Genomic DNA, 11734 nt, shown 5'->3' on the forward strand with positions numbered 1-11734 from the left:
CACACACACACACACACACACACACACACACACACACACATACACATACACATACACACACACACACACACACACACACACACACATACACAATGCAATGCACCCAGAACCTTAAAATGTTCCTACTGTAACTACATCCTCTCACATTCCCCCAACACAAGCACCCATAAATCTGGGCTCTAACTTTGATGTACAGTGTGTGTCTGCGTTATTTGGCTGGCGTGATCGGCGTCCATGCCTCGGGGCCCACTGGGGGGAATGTTTGATATATGTGTGTGTACAGTTACGTCGTACGTAAGATATACACTAGATGCGTGTTTATGAACGAGTCTGTGAAAGAATTATATGTCGTTTTGACAGAGCCACAAGGCCATAACATTAACAATTTTTCATGTACTCAGTGGTCGGTGGACATCCGGTAGACTGGAGTGTCAGACAGCAATCACCGGACAATAGATGGGCCTGCTGGTGCAATTAGATGGCTGTTTTGTTTTCGTTTTACTGCGTGGGTCTTGTCGTATGAATCACTGTTTTTTCCCCGATGCATGTCTAACCACATCAGCCATGGCTCGTCTTGGACGGGATCCCTCAGAAGACAGGGCTGACAGCAGGATGGACAGATGCATTCGTTCGTACGGCCCCGGAGGACAGGAATGGAGAGCCACATCCCAGCCAACTCATGTGTTAAGCCTCTGACTCGAATCCGATATCTAAACATCTGATAAAGAACACATGCAGGACAGGGCTTAAAAGCAGGCGTGGTTGGCTCAGGGAAGAAGCCGGTGGAGAAATCAAGGAGACAATGGAAAGCACATTGACCTCTCCGCACGCACAGTTAAGTGTGTGCGTGTGCGTGTAAAGTTGCCTCTCTTGTTGTTGTTGTTGTTTTTGTTGTTGCCGGATAGCGCAGTGCAACACAGGATGGGTGTTGTTTTCATTTGAGAGCAGTAAAACCTGGTATCTATATAAAAAAAAATGCTAGTATATTTTTCATATCATGTTTTCAGTGCGGAGAAAAGTTGAAGTCATTCAAAATGATGACTTGTTTGCATTCCGTCCCTGTAAAACAAGAAGGCTGGTGTGCTATAAAAATATTCATGCGCGCAAATCAGGATTAATGAGCGGATTGTTCCGTGTTTTGATGTCGGTAAGCAGACGGTCTTCTGTGTTTACATGGCTGGAACGTTGGTTGAGAGGAACTGCCAGCAAACACCGGAGAGAGCCTTCAGAACGTGTAGTTGGAGAACAGAGAGCAGAGCTCCATGTACTGTAGTATCATAGTTCTGTTGAACTGTACAGAACTCTGCGCCCAAATGTGAGAACACTTTGACTAGACCGTATGAAAATCCAAAGCTGTTGATATGATATTATACATGTGTAAAATGGGTGCGCACATGTGGAAGTTGTGCCAATGTGTGTGTGAATGATGAATGAGTGTGTGTATATGTGTGTCTGTGTGCTTGTGTGTGTATGCGTCCGTGTATGTGTCTGTCTGTAAAGTTATGTGTGTATGTCTATATGTATTTGTGTCTGTGTGTGTTCTTGTGTGTGTAGGTCAGTGTGTGTGTGTGTGTGTGTGTGTGTCTGTGTGTGTGTGTGTGTCTGTGTGTGTGTGTGTGTGTGTGTGTGTCTGTGTGTGTGTGTGTCTGTGTCTGTGTGTGTCTGTGTCTGTGTGTGTCTGAGTCTGTGTGTCTGAGTCTGTGTGTCTGTGTGTGTGTGTGTGTGTGTGTGTGTGTGTGTGTGTGTGTATGTGTGTGTGTGTCAGTGAGTGTGCATGTGTGTGCGTATATGTGCTGGCAGGCAGGTCCTCGGCCAAGGACAACAGGAAGTCCTCCGGTACAGAGGAGCCAGTCATTAATCAGGTGTGATACCTGCGGCCTGCCACCGACGGGCCAAGACAAACACAGGTGAGGGTGGGCCGGCCGGCACCGGGCCATGAATGTGCACCTCTAATTAATTTCGCCGCTCACTGTCACAGGGAAGCAATTAGGCGGGTGTTGAAGCCGTCATGTTTCCCCTCCACTTACTGAACACATCTATTCTGCACTGGAAACAGTAACTCTGAGGGTATTGATGTGCTGCTGGCAGTGCTGGTGCTCTATGAGTGTGGCATTCATCTTGAGACTGACCAGCCCTTGGAAATCAATATCCCTTTAATATGGTTCGCTGGCTTCAGTCAAACGCCATTTTGAGATAGTTTTGCAATTGAGACAAGAGCTTTGAAGTTTTGAAACACAGACACATGCACACACACACACACACACACTCTTTCTCTCTCTCTCTCAGACACAAACACACACACACACACACACACACACACACACACACACACACACACACACAGACACAGACACACACACACACACACACACACACACACACACACACACACACACACACACACACACACACACACACACACACACAAATGTTTCTGCTGTGTCCTGATTTTGTCAGAAGCCTCTACGTTCAAACCGGATGGTTTCTCTGTGAGGTCAGTTACAAAAACACATTACTCAGTATTACCTGCTGGAGTTCGGTTACAGGAACAGTCCAGCTTGTGTCAGAGAGCTATGGTAATTTCACTTCTGAACAAACGCAGCTCCGGCGACATTAACCAGGGAAAAGCACGGGGACTGGTATGTGTGTGGTGGAAGTGCCATATCATAGCCCATGTTGTGGTTGGCCACAAATCGTTCTTTTATACTCGCAAATTAATCATGACTTTGTTTGACAAGCGGTTTCTATTTTCACTTTAATAGCATTCACACAGCCGCGTAGCCAATAATTGTCAGCAGCGTTTTGCGTCTCCAGTCAGCTGAGCAAAGAGCTTTTTTTGTTCCATGATCGTCCATCCTGCTTACCAGCCTTGGTTTAATACTTGTTAAAACATATTTTCACGGCGATCAGCAAAACACTTTTTTTTTTTTGTTCGCATATAGCACAACTGGCCCCTTTGTCTGTGGGCATATCTTATGTCTGCCCTGACCTCTCCTCACCACCTTGTGTCTTGTTTCCACTCCGTTTTTATAGGCTATGTTTCATTTTAACCATGCACACTTTTTTGGGGGGAAACGAACCTCCGCAGGTCAGTTCATGAGTGTGATGTCTGTGTGTGTGTGTGTGTGTGTGTGTGTGTGTGTGTGTGTGTGTGGGCAGTTGAGCTGATAGTCTTGGCAGTCAGTGCCTCGTCCCCGCTGGACAGTTATTGGCCCTTGTGGTAGTTCTAAGGGGTCGCGGGTTCTCTCGCCCTGCCAGCAGAGGTGACGCGCGTGGGTGCGTGACCCTCAGTGGGACTATACCTGTCTGGGCATTCCAGTGCCCCGCGCAGGGTGACCGAGGGGCCACGGGGCAGTTGAGACGCCGAGTAACGTTTCAGTGTCACTCTGGGGCACCTCTCCTCCCGCTCCACTTCCCTGCCTCCAGATACCTCCCGCTCTGATAACCATGGTCCGGTGCGCACACACAGGGTTCTCTTACCCCCTGCGCTCAGCTGTAAATGCCACCTGGGTTCCACTGCCCCACCCCCCCCCCCCACACACACACACTAAACCCCCACAGATGGTGTTTTATTTCAGGGGCCCTTTTCTAATTCCTGTGAAAACTTCATACTCAATTTCATACTTCCACCCATGCATCTGAACAGTTTGGCTCCATGACTCACTCTCTCTCTCTCTCTCTCCCTCTTTCTCTCTCTCCTTCTTCCCCTATCCCTCTCTCTGCACGTTTACAGCATGATGCCTTGGGACTCTCCTGCTTGTTTTGTTTTTCTCCTTTTTGGCTGCATCTCAATTAGTATAGCAGACTGCAGTATCCCTCGGCAGCCATCCCGGCTGTCTGTATACAGTTTGACAGGATTAGTGTCACAACTTAAAATGTCTGCACTGTTTGGGCTGAGTTGTTGTCATACAAAGCGCTGATCCAATCCTGCGCAGGAAGCTCTACATTAGAGTAGGCTTTACAGTTACGAGAGCAGAGGGGCTGTAAACAGAGGAGGAGGAGGCCTCGGCCAGTGTTGTGACAACGGCTTGTTTTAATTCAGAAGAAGAGAGAGTCGGGGTGTCTTCTAATGCGGTGGTGAGATTGTGATTTATCCGTTCGCACCCTCCCGACTGCTCTTACGCTGCCATCAGCCTTCCATGCTACGAGTTTCTCTGCACGATGCCCAGAAACCCCCAACAGGGATCAGGAGGATCAAACCGTTTCTCTGAAATGCTTTAAGAAGGGAAAGTGCTCAAATCTATTAGTAACCATCATAAGAACTCCTGTAAATGACAGCAATACGAGTTTATAAAATTCTGATAGCTGGTCTCCGACGGCATTTGGAGTTGGAGAATGACCTCTAATGGTAAATGAGATGTGGAAAGTATTTTTAAGGTTGAGCAATTATTATGTTGGGGTGGACCACTGAACCTGTTCATAAAAGTGGGTCCAGAATCATTTGTATCGCAGCTTGAGACAAAGTTTTTAATATGCCCCGATCCTAACATTAAAAATATGTTTACCTGGCACAGTGTTCACACTTAAAATGAAATGCAGATTTCTTGCACACTGTGAAATGGTTTAAGAGTATAGCCATTTGATCAACAACCGGCTATTAGCTCATTTGCAGTCGTGAGTTCTTTCGCAGAAAAGAAAAATATTTGTTGATGTTCAGCATACTTTTTTTACAGCTTTAATGCCAATACCTTACACTGCAGCCAGGGAAGCAGCAGGCAGAAAAGCTTGCAGGTGTTTGGCCTCAGTTCATGGAATCAGGAAAAAAAAACATGTTCCGACAATCTTTTGGGAAGTATTTTCGGTTTATTCCAAAATGGCAAGGAAACAATAGCTCACACTTAAGTGTCTCAGCCTCATTAAATGTGTTTAATCAAAACACCTGCAGGCTATTTCCTGGATTGCTGATCTCACATTTAGCCACATCTCCGGCAGCCTGAAGTTTGTCCGGCGGACTAGATAATTGAAAGTGCAGAGGCAAATTGCCCTCTAATTCCTGCTGTCATCTTGACGGGGGTGGTTAGCCCTGCGCTAGAGACCCCGGCATGGCCTGGTGGATTACATATCACAGGGTGAGAGAGAGAGCTGTCAGGGCCATACAGCAAGGCTTATGATGAACTGCAGTCTTGGACGCACCTCTGACTCTTTACAGATCAGCGCTCCCCACGCCCAGTGGACAAACTGGACAGGCACAGGATCTCTGATGGCAATCTATGTAGTTGCCTTGACATCAGTGCTACTATTTCTGTGTTTCTTGTTTTGCGCTCATAACATGTTGTAGGCTTTGTGACTGTGGTAGCAGAAAAAAAGAAGAGCTAAAGACCTCCGGCAGTAGTGGTAGCTGAGGGGGAATGTGTGTTCTGGCTGTCCTTTAGTTCTCTCTGGTGGTTTGTTATATACTCAAACCACAGTGGGCTAAACTGACTATAGTCAATAAAACCAATAATACAATAAAAGGGGAAATTAATGAAAGCATTGTAACTTTTGCAGTTGTACTACACTTTATTACATCGTTTTAGCACTATGTGTCTTTCATACCATATATTACTGTAGCAGCAAGCAGTCTGGTGTCTTTTTCTAGCTATAGCTCATTTCCAAAAAAAAAGAAAAACAGTAAATTCAGTCAGAATCATTAAAAGGATATTGCAGAATCAATTCCCTTCCCATCCATAGAATATAATAAACACAGAATTGACGAAACTTTACTTGGACAGTCAATCTACAAAGAGACCAGATGGTTTGTTGAAGTTCAGTCTTTAAAACAAACTGATGTCGAATAATTACTATTAGAAAACATCACCTTACCCAAACCCACCCCTGGCCCTGACCCTAACTAACCTAACTGATCTCCCGGGGGTATAAAAACAGCACCGTGTTACTTTGTCATGAATAGTTTCCCGTGGCACACCTTGCAATATGGCTTGCCCTCCTGCTCCTGGAACACGCCCTGACTGAGCTGCCGGAGGCAGAAGGCGCAGACAAAGTGCTCGGGGTGGAACTTGTGGCCCATGGCGGCGATGCAGCGGCCGGTGATGGGGGCTCCGCAGCTCCCGCAGAGCGTCCCCTGCCGCTTGTGGAAGTCCAGGGAGCACAGGGGGCGGCCGTCCATGTCGAGGAAACAGCCATCTTGGAAGGGCTGCAAACAGTCCTGCAAGAGCATGAACGAGGGCATGGGATGAGCAGAGGGATTAAGGGCTTGGCACAGTCTACAGTTATGTCATGACTGTGTAATGGCCCAAGGCATGGATGTCCTTATGAGGATATCAAGGTAAAACAGTAACAGAACAACACGTTGCCTTCAGCTAGATTGTATTATTGTTTTGATAATAAGAATGATGACATTATTGTTCATTGCAAATGCCTGAAATCTTTTCCACTATTCCATAACCATGTGAAACTACAGCCTTTTGAAGGACATTTTTAACAGAGACGTGGCATGAGCCCCTTGAGTAATTCTGCCCTGATTTGGCCCAAACGACTTACGGCACAGACAAAGCAGTCCGGGTGCCACACGCCATTGGCGGCTGTCAGGTAGTTCTCCTTCACCGGAAGGCTGCAGCCAGAGCACTTGGGAGCAAAAAGCTGATAGAAGTCTTTGGTGCAGTATGGCTTCCCCTCCTTCTCCATGAACCCTGTGCAGGAAACAGGTTAGTCATACACACTCTTGCACACTTGCACTCTGGTTATACTGCTCTTACCACAGTTTTGGACGTGACTCACACTTTTGTGAAATAACATGCCAGCCACCTTTATTTTGTGGTTGACTGATTCGAAGAAGAATCATGAGCTTTTTCGGAAGATGTGAGATCTTCCGAAAAAGCTCATGATTCTTCTTCGAATCAGTCAACCACAGAAATAAAGGTGGCTGGCATGTTATTTTAACATGATTGACAGGTCCAGAGAAGAGAAGCTTAAATGTCCTTTTTTTTCAAATAGGGTGTAATCCATGCACCTGCTTGCAATCATTTATAGATTCCATTACACTTCTTAATGTCACCTTTGTTTAAAAAGCACATTTTAAAAAAAGAAAGAAAAGAAAGAAAAGCAGAACTTCACTATCAGTGGAGATCAGCACAGCAGACTTTCCAGGCAACAGTTTCCAGGCAACTATTAGATCCCTACGATGTCCTTTTTGAGTAAGTGAATGTTAATGGCTGTTCTGTAGACTACTGTGGCTACTTTACCATCCGTTCCAAACAGCTCTCCGCAGTGGGTACAGAAGAAGTGTTCTGGGTGCCAGGTACGATCCATAGCCGTCAGGATGTTCTGAATTAAATATAGAAAAGCAAATACAGCGATTGCTGGCTGATCAGACCGTAAAATAAACCAGTTCATCTACACTTAATTTAAAGTGGCAGGGCTTGGGTGTGGGTAATATCAGACACTAAGGTAATAGAGATTTAATGAATACTGAAATAGCTGTGCATCAAATGCATAGTGGCAAGAGAAATAACCTACAGCTATAACTTCTATTTATGTTTAAGAGAATATTGCCAAGCCACTCATAGATCATAGATAGATACTCCTCTTGATAAGAGATGTAATTGAACAGTCCACATAAAATGTACTTTCTTGGTTAGAACTATGGCTAGAACTTGGCTAGAACTATGTGTAAGTAGTGGTATAAGTATTCTAAGTATACATTATTATACTCTATATATTCTAGAACAGCATTTTCAGGATTCAACTTTACATTCACAATAGCGCCTTTGCAGTAGGCACATTTGGGCGCGTAGATCTCCTGGTAGTCCTTCTCGCAGTAGGGTTTGCCGTCTCTCTCAAAGAACCCTGTTGTGCCCAGCTCCTGTTTACACGCGACGCACACAAAGTGCTCAGGATGCCACACCTGCCCCAGTGCCGTGATGATCTGCACGTGGACAAACAAGGGAGAGGGAAATCAGAGACTGACAGAGAACTTGGGCAAGTCACCAATGTGCTGGAGAAGCTATGGCTCAAGTGGCAGCATCCTGTGGTAAGATCCCAACCCCGTGACCCATTCCTGATTTCACCCTCTTGTCTCTTGTCTTGTCTCACTGAAAAAAGTGATAAAGATATACTATAAATAAATTAATGTCCACAGTCTTCACCTTTCCAACAATACACTTGCCACAGGAAGCACAGTGGCCCTTGGCAGTGGTGCGAACCCCCATCTTCTCCATGTCGGAGCTGAGGCCCCCCAGAAGATCGTCGATGGCGTCAGTCTTCTTTGGCTTTGCTACGTCCGTGCATGTCTCGGGTGACTTTGACTTGTCGGCCGATACTTCCACACTCCTCTCTGTCTTATCTTTCACACTCCGTCTCTCTTTCTGAGCGAGAGGTGGTGGGGCGGATGTAGGCCCTGTTTCTGGGGCCTGTCAGGAAATAACATGTCAAGACAATGCTCAATATTTATGAACTATATGAAACTTATGAAAAACAACATTTGGATTTTGTGCATTTGGTTTCTTCAAGTCAACTTTTTCCTTGTGGAATGTGAAAACAATTTCATGAATTTCACATCGAGTTAGCAGCAGCAACACTCGGGTCATGTTGTCTAACAACATCCATGAATTGTTTACATGCATCTCACACATACAACCATCGAGGCAGAGCCTGCATTGAGGAGGAATATGCTGCCCCCTGTTGACAGGTTGTAGAACATCGTCAAGTGGTACAGAGTTGATAGGAAGTGGAGGGTGAGGAGTGCGAGCTGCAGATCTTACCTCCAGGTCCAATCCCAGCAGCTCGTTCATGATGGAGTCCAGCTCTCGGGTGGCTGTAGCTGGACTCATTGGCTCACTGGCCCCTCGGCCTGATGGATTACTGATTAAAACAGGGAGGAGGGATAATTCATCCCATTCTTGATACTACAGCATTCCTCTTTTCTTTTTCTAATCTACATTTACATTTATTAATTTGGCAGGAGTGCCTTACAAAATAAGAATGAACATTTCAAGCTACATTGCATAGGAGACTCTAGGTAACAATACATATAACTTTACAAACACCACTAGTCTGGCTATCACCATACTAAGCTTGATCTTGTAAGATTGAACAGTAGTGGAGTCCCCGCTTTATTTCTACTGCACAAGAGGCGTGATCAATGGGCATTGTTCAAATGATTTGCTTGCTTGGATAGTCCTCAGACTAGATCAGACTAATGTTCCGATGCGTCTTTTGGATAAGCTAGTTTGTGATTGGAGGTTGTAGACAGAAAGCAGGGGAGATAGATGTGCAGGTTTCCGGCCTGAGCTGCCGGGTGAAATCCAAATTTGCCGGCAGGTCAGGCAGGGTTAACCAAGACACGACAAGAACACTGGAGGATAAGAGTGCCGAAGTCAATGTGTAATCAAAGGAGATGTTAGAAAGAGTAGGAGATAGAAGGAAGGAAGGAAGGAGGTAGACACACTTATGCCATTCCAACAGAAACCCATTGATCAAATTTGTAGAGAACCAAGCAATAGCAGCAAAGCACCAAGGTGCCATAGGAGTATGATATCATAGGGGAAAATAACATTGTGATGTACCTGTAAACATTGCTCGCAGAGGGCTGTCCTGTTCTTGTGAGACCTGAGGTTGGAATCTGTTACAAACGGATAATAACACCTCTGTTCAGATCTATGACTGGAGTGATCTGTAAATAGTTACCTTAAAAAAGGGATTCCGAAATAGTGGTATGCAAACTGCTTCTAGGGGGTACACGAGATGAAAAGGGCTATGGCAGAAAGGTGTTAAAAATGTACTTTTCTGTAATTAATTCATGAATAAATTAATCATTTTGAATCTGGTTATAATTATACAGGAACATGACATTAAAGGAAATCATTTGTAAACTCTATATAGTCAGCTACGTTTTCATCTTTTAAAAAAGGTAAAACATGAGGCATTGAATGCGTCAATAGTGTGTTGGATGGTGGGGGAACGCGAGCTGAGTTAGGACGCAGAACGTGGTGCATGGGGGGGGGGGGGGGGGGGGCAAAGTTTGGGAACCGCTGCCTTAAAACAAAAGACAAAACTGTGCACATTTAAAGCGCCTACCCCATATCCACTGTTCCTTGTTTCTGTGTTCGTAGACACCACTGTTGTCTTAACAACTGCTCCAGGGGCAATTGTGCTTTTATCAGAGGTCTGAGCCAATTCTGCAAGTAGTAAATCTGAAAAAAAAAAAAACATAACAACAACATACATTTGGGAACTATGTGGTCCATAAGACAGGAGATAATATCCAATATCCATGTTTTAGAAAAATAATTGGTAGTGAAAAGCTCAAATGCTTAAAAGTTGTTTATCCTCTTGTTTTATGAACATACAACTCTGTACATTTCAATAGCAGCGAAACACCAAAAAAATATATTCACTGATATGACATGTGGTAGTGATCACAGCATCTCTCATCTCTAATATAAATGTAATACACATTTAGAACATTGAAACATGACGACCTTTGCCAGTAGATGTGTTTATAAATTCACTTTCACAGATGCAGATATAGTACATTTCTGCCACTTTGTCAAATGTGGTTTGCAAGGTGAAGACAGTCTTTGCTAACTTGTTTCCTGAGGAAGTGAGTCAGTTATTACTCTGACGGAAGTGAAAGAGCAAATTGGGTGACAAACAAAATTTACGCTGAAATTCACCCACGTTAACAATCAGAATACTGACTGTATTTGAGTAATAAGTTGAACCACCAAAGGCTGGTGACTCAATCATCTGTTCTGAAAAATGATATGATAGAGCAGTTACAGTAAGAATAGTTAAGAAGTATTAAACTCCCAATGTCTTTACCTTTAGAAATGCAAAAAGTATAATAATACCGAGTCTTGGCATACAGTAGGCCTATTTTATCAAACAGCGTAAACCTTACACTATGGGGCAATGGGGCCTCCATATTTTCTCATAAAACTGGACCAAACAGACCTACAGTAGCAGCTATTCATTTGAACTGAGTTGATGAAAGACCTGAGATGTTTCACTGCAGTTTTACACTGGATTACATCTACAGTAACAATCATATACTTTTATTCCAACTGAGACACAGAACAACATACCCTACTGTATGAACGCCACTTGGGCATTGAACCAGAAAAACGCATTGCCACTCTTGTTGGTCACAATAAAACAATCTAAAAAAGGCAAGGAACGCGTTGGGTGTGCTGTGGAGCTAACCCAGATAAATGAATGAATGAATGAAGTCCACTTGACAACCCGTGATTTTTTTCAGGCCTACCTCTCTACACATTCAAAGACCATGACCATTGTTAGTGAATAGAATAAAATAAAATTATATGAAAAGAGATGTTTAGTTTTTCGCAAAAGAGGTTTGTAAAAGGTAAACATCTGAAATCACCATGTGGAAAATCAAAATCAACATCTGGTCTGAAAAAAAAAAAAACCCAGCAGGCCATTCCCGTCAGAGTAAACTTCTGTGGTAAAAGACACCACACAGCCCCACTCATTTCACATTCACAACATAAACATTCCATCAGGAACAGTGTTGATCATCAGTGAACGTTTGCCCTTAAACATCTTAGGAGTGTCTCTACTATCCATTAGGCATGAAAAGTAAAAGTACTTGAAACATTTAAAGCGGCAGGAGAAGATATTGCATACTTACCTAACTCATCCATGTTCAGAGATTATTTGATGGTTGCTATGTTGGCTGTGTATGTGTGGGCTGTTACGTGCTTGTGTGCACTTTGTAGCTGTGACTTGATTTGTGAAGAGACGCCCATGTGACAAAGCAACCAGATCTCATCTC

The 11734-nt window shown here is 44.2% G+C and overlaps 1 protein-coding gene across 1 annotated transcript; it reads right to left on the bottom strand.

The window, feature by feature from the left end:
* Positions 1 to 5479: 5479 nt before the first annotated feature.
* Positions 5480 to 11718, bottom strand: lpxn (leupaxin). Its single transcript, XM_062556760.1, has 9 exons — positions 11591 to 11718; positions 10015 to 10130; positions 9504 to 9559; positions 8700 to 8799; positions 8085 to 8348; positions 7691 to 7864; positions 7182 to 7263; positions 6481 to 6629; positions 5480 to 6145 (listed from the first exon to the last, which is right to left on the bottom strand). Exons 1-9 carry the CDS (start codon positions 11601 to 11603, stop codon positions 5873 to 5875), a joined length of 1227 nt encoding a protein of 408 aa, XP_062412744.1. The 5' UTR covers positions 11604 to 11718; the 3' UTR covers positions 5480 to 5872.
* Between the last annotated feature and the right edge of the window lie 16 nt (positions 11719 to 11734).

This window comes from Sardina pilchardus, chromosome 15 (genome assembly GCF_963854185.1).
Source record: "Sardina pilchardus chromosome 15, fSarPil1.1, whole genome shotgun sequence".
Taxonomy (NCBI): domain Eukaryota; kingdom Metazoa; phylum Chordata; class Actinopteri; order Clupeiformes; family Clupeidae; genus Sardina; species Sardina pilchardus.